At 45.1% G+C, this 15,365-nt stretch overlaps 1 protein-coding gene across 4 annotated transcripts in view; it reads right to left on the reverse strand.

Annotated features, from left to right (window-relative positions):
- Positions 1 to 820: 820 nt before the first annotated feature.
- The window catches only part of LOC143832801 (monoacylglycerol lipase ABHD6-like), a 45,463-nt gene continuing 30,918 nt past the window's right edge, over positions 821 to 15,365 (reverse strand). For all 4 annotated transcript variants that reach the window (XM_077327738.1, XM_077327736.1, XM_077327735.1 and 1 more), the window contains 6 exons: positions 13,015 to 13,128; positions 9,822 to 9,954; positions 9,129 to 9,286; positions 8,596 to 8,650; positions 5,823 to 5,923; positions 821 to 1,599 (listed from right to left, as the gene is read on the reverse strand). In XM_077327738.1, coding sequence (XP_077183853.1) covers positions 1,432 to 1,599; positions 5,823 to 5,923; positions 8,596 to 8,650; positions 9,129 to 9,286; positions 9,822 to 9,954; positions 13,015 to 13,128 — 729 coding nt within the window. In that variant the 3' untranslated portion in view covers positions 821 to 1,431. The remainder of the gene's footprint in view (positions 1,600 to 5,822; positions 5,924 to 8,595; positions 8,651 to 9,128; positions 9,287 to 9,821; positions 9,955 to 13,014; positions 13,129 to 15,365) is intronic.

Here is a 15,365-nt window from a genome sequence, read left to right on the forward strand (position 1 = left end):
CTCACAGGTTGGGGATCGCTACCGTAGATTTCTCATGAACAACCAGAAGTCAAAAATCGAAATTCAAATGCCAAAAATGTCTTAAAGTCTTTTTTCTTATTTAGTGTTTCTGATTGGATTTGTTTATGCTTGGATTTGTTTATGCTGGATGCACAATTTATGTTATTTATTAATTATGTCACTGCCTTATTGTAGATATTGACTGGCAATCACTGATGAAGATACAGAAAGTGGGATAAGAATACCTGGGACCCTGTTTTGGTTGCAGATATTTGGAAATTAATGGACACTGATAAGTTACAAATTAGAAATATACAAGCAGAGTTGGTTTTTGGACCAGCACGGTTGTGAGGTGTCTGTGGTGATGGAAATGGAATAAATACTGCGAATGTGGTGGCAGTGGTGGTGGGGCAACACACAGAAATATTGAGTGTGAAGGCCATGAACAACTTTAAAAGGAATGAGGAGTGGTGAGAAGACTGGGATGTAGCAAGAGAACATCAGTAGCTAAAAGGATGGTAGATGACATGGGGGTTTTGCAATGTATTGTGGGCAGTCACCAAATACAGGAGATATGAAGAAAGTCATTGCATATTGGGAGCAAAGTCTCTCTGTCCTGGCACCATCATGGCTGAATTTTGAAAGAAGCATGAAGAAAGAAACAGCACATTTAATTCTAAAACAAAAGATACTTAGTGACCAGTGTGGTACAGTGGTTAGAGAGTTGGACCCAGCATCTGGGGGACTCTTGTTCAGTACCTCGCTCTGACATAGAAGCTGATTGCGTGACAACTGGGACAGTCACTCACAAGGTTGAGGATAAAACACACATATTTATTTATTTTTGGATTTATATCCTGCCTCTCCTGACAAAGTCAACCCAAGGCGGCTTACAAATAAAAGCAATAACAATACCCCATACAAAGAATTAAAAACTAACATTTAAAGCTAATATCATGATGGTGGTACAAATTCACCCTCCCCCCCCCCCCCCAACTTATTACTCCAGCCATGAGCCACTACTATCCAGGCTGTGATCTTCCTGAACATAGGGTGGGACTCGAAGATCGTAACTCTGGGCACCCCCCCCCCCCGGCCTCAACCAAACACCTGGCAGAAGAGCTCCATCTTTTAGGCCCTGTGGAACCTTGGTAGTTGGGGTTGGGATGAGGTTGGGGCCAGGGCCAAAAAGGCCCTGGTTCTGGTCAAGGCCAGGTACATGTCCCAGGGACCCGGGACAACCAGTAGATTCATACCCATAGAGTGAAGTGCCCTGCGAGGAGTATAGGCAGAAGGTAGGATCACCATGAATCAATCATGCATGTCGCAGAGAGAAAATGGAAAGTGCCCAAAATCAAAATGGAAATCGAATTCCGTGTTGACTGCAGGGATATATTCAATCTGTGAGTGAGTAAAAAGCCCCATGCAGACTTAGTTAGTCTTCTTTGTGCCACAACCTGAAATGTGGAATTCCAGGATGAGCCTTGCAGATTTCTGCGGTCTGTCTATGGTTATGAAGTGTCCACATCGATCCAGTAAGTACACTTGGCAGTGAGGAATGGCTTTGGCTAAAATGTCTGCTCCAGAGGGATCAAGCATCTGAACAACGACAGAAATGAAACAGTGTAAGCTGAGAAGGGCATGAAAAATGGAAGGGAGTATGCACGCCCTCTGATGAAAACACAACTGAATTCAAATTTGAATGAATCAAAACTTTTCTTCTCCCACACTCCAGTGGCCACATTGCTAGATTTCTACAAGCCAAAGAACTGCACCAGAAAAATGCAGCAGTTTCTTACATCTTCCTGCTAGGTTGCCACGATCTTAAATGAAACCTGCACATTTTATAAGTGTTGAATAGCTGGGATATGGATTAACCATGTCAAACCATGAAACTATTTGGGAGAAAGTTTGTATCAGGGTACTGGGAAGAACTGGCACTGCAAACAGAAGCAGTATCAGATGGTGCTGGATTAAAGCTAGACAATTACCATGTTTATGGTCAAAAAAGAAAAGAAAAAAAAGACCTATTTGATTATTTAAAAGAAACAGCTAAATTGTTAAGAACCAGTGGAGCACATTTACGGTACCTTCTGTTTTAGCTTTCCACCACCTCATTCACAGGGCAGCTGTGATTTCCCCCAGAAACTGGGACTAGGATATTAAGTTGCCAACTCTGTGTTGGAAAATTCCTGAAGATTTAGTGGTAGAACCTATTATGGGCAGGATTTGGGAAGGGGTGAGGTCTTAGGAGGGTATAATGCCAGAGTCTACCCTCCAAAGTATCCAGTTTTCTCCAGGTGAATTGATCTTTGGACTATGGAGAACAACTGCAACTTGGGGACAACTCCAGGTCCCATCTGGAGGTTGGGAACCCTAGATATAATACAGGATAGATGGCAGACAGTCTTCTACTGATAGGAGAATAAGCGCTGATAAGCGCTGCACTGTGGGGGGGAGGCGCGGGTGCAAATGTGCAGGCGCGGCAGTCCCATGCCTGCACGTTTGCACCTGCTGGCGAGCACTGCTCTTCCTCTCCCCCCCTGGTCCCCAGGCCTCTCTCTCCCCCTCCCCTGGTCCCCGGCCTGAAAAAGGTGGGGACCACTGCTTTAAATTCCATAGCCAAGATGAGCATAAGTGAAATCAAAGGTGTGTACTGTCAGGATGTAAATATTGGTCATGTGCTTCTTAGGGATTGGGGGTCCCAACAATAGTGGAATGGGGGAGATATGGCAAGGGAAGAAGATGGGTTGAACGAGGAGGTGCAAGATATGAAATGCTTTGCATGCCCCTCTAGTCTTCGACTCATCTTGAAATATGAGGGTGGAGGGGCAAGAATAATAGTCTTTCTCAAACATGGTTGCTGTGCAGAGCTAGGTCCATAAACAAGACTGCTGCTCTACAGAACTTCTTTCTGAAGCAGAACGTGGAGCTGGGTGATGGTGAAAGCCAGGGGCGAGGAGATTCAGGCGTCCCTCCAGGAGATTATTAACTTGTCCCTGACTAGCCCACCACCTAGCCAATGTGGGGGTTCAGGGCACAGCCTTGAAATAGCTGCAGTCCTTCCTCTGATATTGAGGACAGAGGGTGGTACTTGGGGAGAGAACCTCCCAGCATCAGACACTGGTCTGTGGGGTCCTGCAGGGAGTTATTCTCCCCCTGATGCTTTTTAACGTCTATATGTGCCCCATCATCCAGCTGGTCTGGAATTTTGGGTTGGATTGTCATTAATATGCTGATGACAGCCAGCTATTTCTGCTGACGGATGACCATCCAATAACACCCCCAGACATTTTGGCTAGCTGTCTGGAGGCCATGGTGGATTGGCTCAAGTGGAGTTGGCTGAAGTTAAACCCAGCTAAGACAGAGGTCCTGTGGCTGGGCCAACACATGAAACACATATGATGCAGCTCCCAGATCTTGATGGGGTCCATTTGACACCTGTGACCACTGTTAACAGTCTAGGGGTGATTGTGGATGTCTTCCTATCCATGGAGGACCAGTTCCCAAATATTATGTGCTAGGCATTTTTCCACCTATGCCAGGTGCAATGACTTGCACCATATCTGATGATGGCTGATCTAGCCACAGTGATCCATGCAACTTTAGACTTCTGTAGTTTGGATGATTAGACTTCTGTAATTTGGTTTATGCAATGCTACCCTTGAGGCTGCTCTGGAAACTCCAGCTGGTCCAGAATGCAGCAGCTTTGTTCCACAGATTACACTAGTGCTCTCCCAGCTGCACTGGCTCCAGATTGAGGACCACATAAAATTCAAGCTTTTGACCTTTCAAAGTTCTAAAAGTCCTGGGAACCCTGTATCTTCAGGATCACTTCCTCTATTATATCCCCCCAAAGAATATGAAGATCAGGCAGTTTAAATCTGCTCAAAGTCCTTGGCCCAAGGAGATTAAAATTGGTCAGGGCCCTTCAGGATTTCACACAATTCCAGAAAGGCTGCAAAACTGAGCAGCACTGTCAGGCCTATGGTTGAGGCTGCGCAAAAACCGCAAGAAATACTGGCCTCCCCACATGAAACATCCACTAATGGAGACCCTTCCAATCTCTGAAAGACCCTGTAGGAAACTCAGGTCTAGGAAGCAGGTTTTAATTGTAAGACTGTATAATTTTACTATACTGTTGTTAACTGCCCCAAGCTGATAGGATGAGAAAGTATAGAAATAAAATATTTATTAAGTTATTATTTATATGCATGCATGACTTAATCTGATTTTAATTATTGATGTCTGCTATAGCAGGTGCATGGCTGAGTCAGATTTATAAACTGGCAGCCTTGTGGGTTCCCATCCCAGCTGTTTCCTTCATTTGATGCAAGAGACAATTAGTTCTCTATCCATGCTGCTCAGAATGAATGGCTGAGAACAGGAACTGGGATGTTTGATGCAGCAGTCTCATACTCTGGGGCTTTCCGCACCGGGATCTTTGTAGCAAATTGGTTGCTGAATGAAAAATCGCCATTTAAAATAGTGGAATTCGTCGTTATGCATACCTGCCTTTGTAGTGGAATCCAGTTGCGTTTTGTAGCGTTTCCCACAGGCTTCCGGTCTCGGCAAAAATCGCTAGAAAGGAAGCGCTCTTGCCAAGCTCGTCCCGCCCCTGGCCATCAAGCAGCCAATGGGCAGCCGTTAGCATGCTCCTGAACAGCCCCTTTCCCTTTAAGAAAGTTTTTTAAAAAAAAAAAAAACCAGACCCATTGCAACGAATCTGTGTTGATTCGTTGCAACGGAGAGACCCATCCAGCTGCCTGGTGTGTTTGAGCTGTCATTTATTCGTTGCCACGCTCTCTCCGAGTGAAAAAAAAAATCCCCCCCCCTCACGGGCCCGATTTTCAGCTGAATGAATGTGTAAAAAATAAAGGGAAAATACATCAGCAAACGGACTTCTCTTGTTTGTGCTTAGTGACTGAAGGGGAGGGACTGAAGCCGGGGAAGCCTCTAAACAGAAAGAGGCTCACTGTCATTTCATTGTTGCCACGCTCCCTCCGAGTGAAAAAAAAAAATCCCCCCCCCTCTCACGGGCCCGATTTTCAGCTGAATGAATGTGTAAAAAATAAAGGGAAAATACATCAGCAAACGGGCTTCTCTTGTTTGTGCTTAGTGACTGAAGGGGAGGGACTGAAGCCGGGGAAGCCTCTAAACAGAAAGAGGCTCGCTGTCATTTCATTGCTGCCACGCTCCCTCCGAGTGAGAAAAAAAAAATCCCCCCCCCCTCACGGGCCCAATTTTCGGCTGAATGAATGTGTAAAAAATAAAGGGAAAATACATCAGCAAACGGGCTTCTCTTGTTTGTGCTTAGTGACTGAAGGGGAGGGACTGAAGCCGGGGAAGCCTCTAAACAGAAAGAGGCTCGCTGGTGCGTTTATCCCCGCTCGCTCGGAGAGAAAAAAAATGGCGATCGCTTCGCCGGAAGATCAGAGGAGAGAACCAGGGGGAGGGACTTTGTAGAAACCGCAACAATGTTAACGCACAGCTCTTTTTCGCTAGTGTTGCAGATTGGTTGCAGGAGTGTATCGCTTTCCGGAGGGTGAATCCACTTTTGGGGATTTCCCTGAAAACGCTACAAGGAAGCGCTTTTTGCAGATCGTTTTCAGGTGTGTGGCAGATTGTCAACGACGTTGTGCATAACGGCAAATCAGTAGCGTTTTCAATTGGCAACCATTGTGTGATTTTGAAGGCGTGCGAAAAGCCCCTCTGAGTTCCCTACAAGTACTAGTTTCCTACAACTACCACCAGTTAGTAATAAAATGCCACTGAAAGCAACTAATTGGTTTACAGGTGGTTCTCTGGTCTGGTCGCCTTACCTTGTCAGACATTCCCCAGATGATCTCAGTTGGAGCCTTAATCTTGTTTGCATTCTCCTGAAGGCTGTACCTGGACTCCTCAGTGGAGAGGTCTAAAAAGCCTTTCAAAGAAAGAATTGTAGAGCTGTTATCACTCTTAATGATGTACACCTTCAGATCTACTCAGATGGGCCACCAATAAGATGTCTATTTTGCCAGCTGGCAGCACGTGGTCAGAAAACCCAAAAGTCCACCAACAGCACATGTTTATATATCAGAGGTTGACTTTGTGTGTGTGTGTGTGTAAAGTGCCACTAAGTCATAGCCAGCTTATGGTGACCTCTTAGGGTTTTCAAGCCAAACGAGTAATAGAAGTGGTTTTTAAATTTTATTTATAATTATATTTGTTTCCCATCCTATCTCTTTCCTCTGCATAGCAACCATGGAATACCTGGGTGTTCTCCCATGCAATTACTAACCGGGGCTGACACTGCTTAGCATCTGAGATCTGACAAGGTCAGGCTAGCTTGGGCAACCAAGAGCTATTATGCATGTAAAGATTTTAATTGAAGTTAGCATACTGACCCTTTTAATTTATCATTTTTTTAAATGGTAGTGTTTTTCTGCAAGGGTTATACATTCAAAAGATGGACTTACAATGGCAAATAATGGGGGAACAATTCCTCTGTGTGTTTCCTCCACTGGTGTACGGTAGCACAGGGGAGATCAAAACCACGCTAGTGTTTATGTATGCAAAAACAGGCGTTTTCATGACCTTTGTAAAAGAAAAGTCATTTTAAAGCTAGTTTTAAATACTGCAGTGAAAAAGTGTAAAATGTTGCCCATGCTTTCTGGCATTGCCCCACTGATACTTGATTTTGCTGGGCTTGCAACCTCTCCTTGCTTGGAATATGATTCTGTTTTAGATCCTGTTGAGCTGGCATTGCCAAAAATATCACTGGGTTCTGCTGGGCATGCAAAAATACCCCCATTCAGTTTCTACTACAGAGATTCTCTGATTAGACCTTAGCCGTGATGGGTTTAACCTGCTACAGTGGCACAGGTTCTGCTGGGCTTGCAAAAATCCCCTCCCCCCGTTTCTACTGAAAAGATTCTGAGACGTTGATTCTGTTCTGTTGGATGTTATTGTTCTTGCTTTTTTGGCTCCACCCACATTGGAAACAATTTATCATGGGGCACCTTCTTTGTGGGGATGTCATAACTCAGACCCTGTAATGGAAGAGAGTCAGTTGGGGATTCCCTGCATGTTTGGTATCTCTAGAAAGCTGGGGGGGGGGACTCTACTTCATCACAAACTGAACCAGTTCATTAACTAATTATGGTTTGTGACTCACAAACCAGGCATGCTAGAAACAAAAATGAACCACATTTCCTGGTTCTTGCCTACCCCTAGACCTGCCTTGGTTGTACCATCGCAAACTCAAGCCTGGCACAACTGTTTAGGATAGTTCGATCTCTCACTGCCCTAGCAGAGGGGCACCAAAGCAATAGCCAATTGGACATCAGCTGTGAGGCATTTGTGAGTCATTTTGCAGTCAAAATCTCAACACTCCACCTTGACCCCCCCCAACCTTAGACACAGAAAATTAACTAGAGGCCCCTTGTTTTGAAGAGAACACTGAGTAACTTCAGATGACTCATGCTGACTGAAGTGGACAGGATACTAACAACAGCAAGGCCAACCACATGCCCACTAGACCCCTGCCCATCATGGTGTCTAAAACCACCTGACACAATAATATGGTCCCCCCTTAACAGCCACACCTACACATCTCCAAGATTTTCCCAGCTGGGTTCTAACAGTCCTACCCTCCCATCCCCCACCTGGAGATTGGCAGCCACTTTATGTATCTTGGACTAAAACAGATCCTATGTGTCTCTACTGATGTCTTAAGCACGCTACACACATGGTATTTCAGGCTGAACCTACTGTTTTATGCTTTTGCACTGATTTTTTCTTAAGCCTCTTCTACTCAGCTTTTTCTTACTTCTTTCAAGTGCTTCCTCCTTCAAAATACCCAAGCATTCCTCCTCTTGTTCACAGACTGACTCCTCCATTGGTCCAAGTGACCACCCCTAACATGAACACCCTTGCCCTTTTACTCTGCACAGCACTTCAGCAAATAACAAGGCCACAAAGTGAAGAACACCAGGGATGGGCTTCCTAACAGGATACTCAACCACCCCCTTCCTAGGCTGAATTTCAGTATGCACCACTTGTGCTGGGAGGGCTGGGCCAAAGCAACAATGACAATATTAAGAAGTCTTTTTAGATTGGTACAAAACTTGAGTTTGCCAGAAAGCATCAGTGAGAAATTTAGACTCTGGCTTGTAGATTGTCTCTGAAAATTGAAGAGTTGTGTACTCTTGCCATCATTAGGAATGCTTGTCTTATCTTGTGATCTAAATAGGTAAGTGAACTGCAGGGAATACCCTTGGGATAAACATCTACCAATGAGTCAGGAAAATAAGGCTGAATTTGTAATTTCTGGTTTCCACTTTCTCTGCACAAGCCCTTCTGGATGCTGTTCAAGAGGCCTGCATACTCTGAAATGGCTAAGGGTGCCAACCTCCAGCTCTTGGAGATCTCCCACTATCACACGTGATCTCCAGATGACCAAGATCACTTCCCCTGGAGAAAATGGCTGCTTTGGGGGTTTGGACTCCATGGCCCTGTACCCTGCTTAAGTTCCCCCAAATCTCCAGGACTTTCCCAATCCAAAGTTGGCCTAGAAATAGCCCAGGTAGCTTGTATTCCCGCTATTTCACTTACCTTTAATGACGAACATGCTTTGTGCTCTGCCATCTTCAAGATATCCTTTAAGGAGCTGAGAAGGAAAACCAGTCGAGTCAGAGGGGCAGAAAATGCAAAGGTTTCTGTCAGGCACAAGATATTCCTTCCTGAAGCCAGCACATGGTGAGACTGGAAAGCCCTTCTGTTGTGTGACAGTCTCATAATATATGTTAACTAGCCTAAGTACAACTCTTAAGATCCTTTGTGGCAATAGAATAAATTCCTGGCCAATAAAAGTGGATTGGAAAGACTGTTATCTTTCTGCGTGCAATCCATAGGGGCCAGGGATTTTCAGAGAGGGATGTCTCTCAGTCTTAGGTAAAACTTTGCATGATACCACCACCACCACCCCAACAATTTCTTACTTGGTTCTCATATTCTAGACATTGCGTCTCCTGCCCACATTATCAAAATAGTGATAGAAAAGTAACAGACAAACATGCAAAGCCATGAAACTTTATAATGGAAGACTGGGCCAGAGTGCTGTAGCCTTTGAAGTGCATCTTCTTTACCAGCAATTGTGCTATATTTGGGTGGTATAAGGCAAGCTTCAGGAGCTCTTCTCCCTGCTTCTCAGTCAAAGAAAAGAGGCAAGAGCTTCCCAGACTGCTAGACTTCTTCACATTCCTGAAGTGCTTGATGAACTCATAACCTCCTTGATACCGGAGACCTATGCATTGGGAGACAACACACAGATGGAAGGAAGTGACAAATCAATCCTTTAAAAAGAAAAGGGATTTAGATCAGCTCCAAGAAGGTGGCTTGCCACGATGGCAGTGATGAGGGGGTGGGTGGGTTGGGAGAAACAAGCAAAAGCTAAATCTTGCAAAAGGAGGAAATGTTGGGGCCAGGGGAGAGAGGAGTAAGTGGAAGAAGGGAGGCAAAAGCTATGGGAAAGATCAGGATCAGGATAATGGTACAGGGGGACTCGTTCCCTCCTGTGACATTTTCCTGATCCCTGGGAGTACTTTTTGCCCCATTGGAAAACTTTCTTATAGGTCAACAATACATATAGAGACTCCCAATAAGGCAAAGGGTGACCCTGGGCCCATTTCACTTTGGGAGGACAATGTTTGTGTGTGTGTGTGGGAGCTGAAGCCCATTCTCTTTGTGCACCATAGTCTTGATACATAGGTCCTAATTTGAATTACCAATGAGGAATGCACTGGACAGTCACTGTAAAGAAAAAGAATTCAAAGACTTACCACCTGGGCAAAGGAGGGACAAGCAGTAAACATGTGATGGATAAAGAGCAGCATAAACCCCAGCTACCATTGCACCCATGGAGAAGCCAACCAGGTGAAAAGGTTTTTTGTCCAAGCCAATGCACTTGACAAACTGTGAAAGAATTGAGAATGTTTGGGTTATTTTCTGTGACAGATTTTTGTCGCAAGGAACAAAGGAGAGTGGACAGCATACAGGGGGACCCATGACTATGACAATTCCATAGGCCAGGATGCCCCAGATGGAGGGAGTCCTAGCTACCAATGGATCACTCCACATTGCCTCTGTGGAGGCAAGACACCAGCTGCTGCTTGGGATAGCATTTTGTGATCTCAACTATGTCAGGAAATTGGCAGCTGCTTTCTTTAGTAGGGCCAGGGCTCACTGGTAGAGCATTTGCTTTGCACGGAGAAGGTTGCAGGTTCAATCTCTGGCATCAGCAGTTAAAAGGATCAGGTTGTAAGTTATGAGAATGATCTTTACCTGAAAACCTGGGGAACTGCTGCCACTCAATGTAGACTGTACTAACATTACATGAATGGTCTGATCCATTATAAAGCATCTGCATCTATTCCTGTTCAATTTCCCTCCCCCTTGAGACTTTCATTTCTGATACTGTTTTGCAGGAAAAGGCAGGAATGCTTATCTCTAAGAAAAAATTTCTGAAAAGCAACGATACTCCCTCCTCCCGCCCCCCCATATACCTCCAAGTTTGAAAGCATGTAGTGGGAACCTTGTAAACATCTCCTTGCAAACATCTCCTTATCTCTAGAAAATAAGTTTTGCAAGCTTTGGTAGGGTTTTCAAAACTTGCTGAAGTGGTTTTTATTTTATTTTATTTCTTATATTTATATACCACACCCCCTTGCGGCTCAGGGAGGTTTATAGGGAACATGAAATCCATTTGACAGATACAGCATAAGTGCAGTAACAGCATCAATCAGCAACAACAGCCTCAGCAACAATTGAACATTTGATCATTCACTGTTTAACTGATAAGATTTCAATCATAACCCTGCAGATTAGTCAGATCGGGACTGCCCCACAATGGGATTAATGGGTATATCTGAATGGAAGGGAGTTCTGGGGGTCCAACAGATGCTGTCGGTTTGCTGTTTTCACCCAAATGCCTGGTGGAAGAGTTCCATTTTGCAGACCCTGTGGAACTGTGCTTGCTATGACAGGGCCCGGCTCTTCTCTGGGAGCTCATTTCACCCAGTGGGGGCCTGGGCAGAGAATGACCTGGCCCTGGTTGAGGCCAAGTGTGCTTCCTTGTGGCCAGGGATCACCAGCCAGTAGGAGTTGGCAGAGAGTAGTGCTCTTTGAGGGGCGTAAGCAGAGAGGTGATCCCTCAGATACAATGGGCCCTGACTGCGTATGGCCTTAAAGGTAATTACTAAGACCTTAACCTTTTTCTAATAACCAGTGCAGCTGTTGGAGCAAGAGCTGGATGTGGGCCCTTCAATGTGTTCCCATGAGAACCCTTACCACTGTGTTTTGAACTAGTCATAGCTTCCAGATCAGGAGTAAGGGTAGGCCCATGTAGAGCAAGTTGCAGAAATCCAGTCTAGAGGTAACCGTCACATGGATCACTGTGGCCAGGTGTTCCAAGGCCAAGTAGGGTGATAATAGTTTGGCTTGACACAGGTGGAAAAATGTCAGCAGTGCTACTCTTGTGATCTGTGCCTTCTTAGGAAGGGAGGTATCCGGGATGACACCCATGTTTCTGGTGGAGCGGGCCACTGACAGTTGCACCCCATCCAGGTTGGGTAGTCATGCTTCCTCGTTTGGACCCTTCCTATCCAGCCATAGGACCTCCGTCTTTGAAACGTTTGGCTCCAGGTGATTCTGCTTGAGCCACGTCATCACTGCTTCCAGACATCTGGCTAAAGTCTCTGGGGGTGAATCTGGGTGGCCATCCATCAGGAGGAAGAGCTGGGTGTCATCTGCATATTGATGGCATCTAAGTCTGAACCTCTGCACCAGTTGGGCAAGAAGTCACATAAATATGTTGAATAAATTGGAGAGAGGACTGCCCCCTGTGGTACTCCACATGTGAGTTGCTCAATTGTCTCTCTCCAATTGCTACTCTTTATGATAAAGGAGATTAGTCACTGGAGGGCTGTTCCCCATATCCCAACATGCTGCTGTGAGGGCGAGTAACACAAGCAGCACTGACCCGCTTCCATCTAGCTGGTGACAGAGGTTGTCCGTCAGGTTGGCCAGTGCTGTTTCCACCACATGACTAGGCTGGAAACCTGGATCTAGGACTGAAGCTTCATCCAGGAATGTTGATATTTGGTCCAAGGCAGCCTTTTCTACCACTTTCCCCAGGAAAACTAGATGTGAGACAAGGCAGTAGTTGGCGGGATTCTGCTGATCCAGAGATGGTTTCTTCAGTAGTGGATGTACCACTGCCTCTTTCAGCCCCTCCAGGAATTCTCCTATTGAGAGGATTTGAACACAGCACAATGGAATAAAAGAAATTTGTGTAGGCCAAGGGTAATAAAGTTGTTCTGATCAAGCAGTGATATCAGAGCTCTCTCAGTCTCACGCAACTCACAGGGTGTCTGTTGTGGCGCACAGTGGTAAGCAGCAGAAATGCTGTCTGAAGCTGTCTGTCCATGAGTCTGGAAGTTTGATCCCAGCAGCCGGCTCAAGGTTGACTCAGCCTTCCATACTTCCGAAGTCGGTAAAATGAGTACCCCGCTCGCTGGAGGGTAAAATGGTAATGACTGGGGAAGGCACTGGCAAACCACCCTGTATTGAGTCTGCCATGAAAACGCTGGAGGGTGTCACCCTAAGGGTCGGACATGACTCGGTGCTTGCATAGGGGATACCTTTACCTTTACCTTATCTTCCCTCTGTTGGTTGCTTGCTGGTTGCTCTCTGGTAGCTAGTGCTGAATAGGTTGGTGAATGCACTTCATGCAATTCCCAAACTGGTGCTTTAAAATGGAGGATGGAGAGAGTATTTTGCTGCCCAGATGCTGGATGTGGGCGACGTCATGTGGAGTGACCAGAATATAACGCCTACATTAGGTAAGCATTTCACTATATTTATCGGGTGTGGAAATGCCCTTAATGGATCTGTAAAATCTTTGGCATTCTTACCAAAGCCATGTGTGTCTTCAAAGTAGACTACAACCTAAGGACATCTAGAGGGAGGGCTTACCTCATGTATCCGTTTAGCCTGTTCAAGGGCTGCATAACTATCTTCCAAAAGTCGAGTGGTTCCCCCATGACCTGGAAGATCAACACAGACCACATGGATGTCTGTAGGAATATACTGTGAGAAAACAACAGCAAGAATGAATCAGAGTAATGGTATTAAGCTTCTTTATCAATATCAATACATAAATCAAAATACAGTGGAACAGTGTTGCAAAGTGCTACACACATAAAACAAACAAGCACCGTCAAACACTAAAACAGCTCTATTTGCCACAAATAATCAAAAACGATATATCACTTTCATATGCAATAAGTGCATCAGCATCTTAAACACAGGCTCTCTAATTACATCCTCAAGTCCCAAAACCCCAAAATATTATTAAAGTGCACAGTGCATCAGACAAACTGGAAAGTTTGCAGACAGAGTCATATTAGTAAAAGTCAAAAGGCAATTTCTCTCCAGAGGCAAAAAGCTAGAGGCAAGAAGCTAGTGATCTACAGTGTTAGAGTGTTATGCTAAGATCTGGGAAGACCCGTCAGGAAAGGAGCCTCTGGGGAGGGCGGTATATAAATATAATTTTAAAAAATGCAATCATGAATTCGTGCAAAAATCAGTCATGAGTAGGCTTCCTTGAATACCTTTAAAAAAATTGCTTTCAAATGCCTCCATGCAGAAAATTCAATAAATGGTCAAATAATAATCAGTGCTATCTGGGCAGCTGGGAGCATCAACTGAGGCAGAAGATGCTGGCACTGATTATTATTTGACCAGTCTGGAGGTGACCGTTGCATAGATCACTGTGGCCAGTTGTTCCAGGGGTAGATAGGGTGCTAGTAATTTGGCTTGGTGGAGGAGGAAAAATGCCAGCCAAACTACTTTTGTGAACTGGGCTTCCATTGTAAGGGAGGAACCCAGGGTCACTCCCAGAGTCCTGACAGTCTGTGCAAGGGGTAAACCACACCCCATCAAGACTGGGGAGGCATGTTTCCTTCCCAGCCACAGAACCTCCGTCTTCAACTTCCGATTACTTCATCTGAACTATTTTGTCACAGCCTCTAGACATCCAGTCAGTGACTTGGGGTGTACTCATCTGGTTACTCATCAACAGCTAGAGCCGAGTGTCATCTGCATATTGATGACACCCAAGCCCGTATCCCCAAACCAGCTGGGCTAGAGGGTACATAAAGATCTTAAACAACATTGGGGAGAAAATCACACCCTGCGGATCCCCACAATGGAGGTGGCAGCAGAGAGATTGTTCCTCCCCAATAGTTACCTCTGTCTTTGACCTTGGAAGAAGACCAGACACTTCAATGCAGTTGCCCATATCCCAGCACAGATGAGGTGGTGAGCAAGAAGCTAGTGTTATGCTAGGTTATGCTAGGATCTGGGAAGACCCGTCAGGAAAGGACATGCAGTTCAGTGCTAGAGCATCTCATTTACATTCTGAAGGTTCAATCCTAATCCTATTTCCAGTTAGAAAAAAATTAGGAACTAGCTGGTGCAAAATCCCCTTCTCTACCTAAGACCTTGGAGATCTGCTACTGGTCAGAGTAGGTACAATTGAACTTGATAGTCCAGTGTTGCATTTATCTATTCAAATGAGACCAATCCCCACTGGGCCATGAAGCTTGCAAGGTGACTTTGGGCCAGTCGTTCTCTCTCAGCCTAATTCATAGGATTGTTGTGAAGGGGAGAACATTATGAATGCCAGTTTGAACCTTTTGTAGGCTAGGTAAAAATGGACTCAATAAATTGGTGAAAAAGATAATTAGAATCGGCTACATTACTATTATTTATCATACAGCGTGTGTGTAGTGTAGCCAGGAGATCTGAGGATTGTCTGGCAGCAAGAGACATTGGGAGATAGTTTGCCATTGCCTGCTGCCGCATCATGACCCTGGTGCTTCTGGGAGAAACTGACACCCAAGTCCTTAGAGGTTTCCCATCAGCTTCTGAGATATGACAGGACTGGGCTTGCCTGGATTAGGATAATATTGTCTACATATAGAGTCAACCTGGCCAAGCTGTGTTATTATCTACAGTAGCATTAGGATCATTTTCCCTTTTCATACCAATAACGTTATATGAGTGAGTCCTTCATTTACATTACAGAAAAGCATTATATCCAAATTCAAATCCCATTTCACAATTAGGATAGTACCAATTAGTGGGTATGCTTTCCCTGGGAGAGCACAGGTCAAATATGAGTTGTCTATTGGGTCCTACCAAGGACCTAGGCAGATGAATTCTGGACCAATTAAAGCTTCCAAAGCAGATCCAAGGGCAGCCCTACATAGAGCAAGTTGCAGCAGACTAGTCTGGAAGTGACTGTTGTATTACAATCATAT

Source organism: Paroedura picta, chromosome 3 (assembly GCF_049243985.1).
Source record: "Paroedura picta isolate Pp20150507F chromosome 3, Ppicta_v3.0, whole genome shotgun sequence".
Taxonomy (NCBI): domain Eukaryota; kingdom Metazoa; phylum Chordata; class Lepidosauria; order Squamata; family Gekkonidae; genus Paroedura; species Paroedura picta.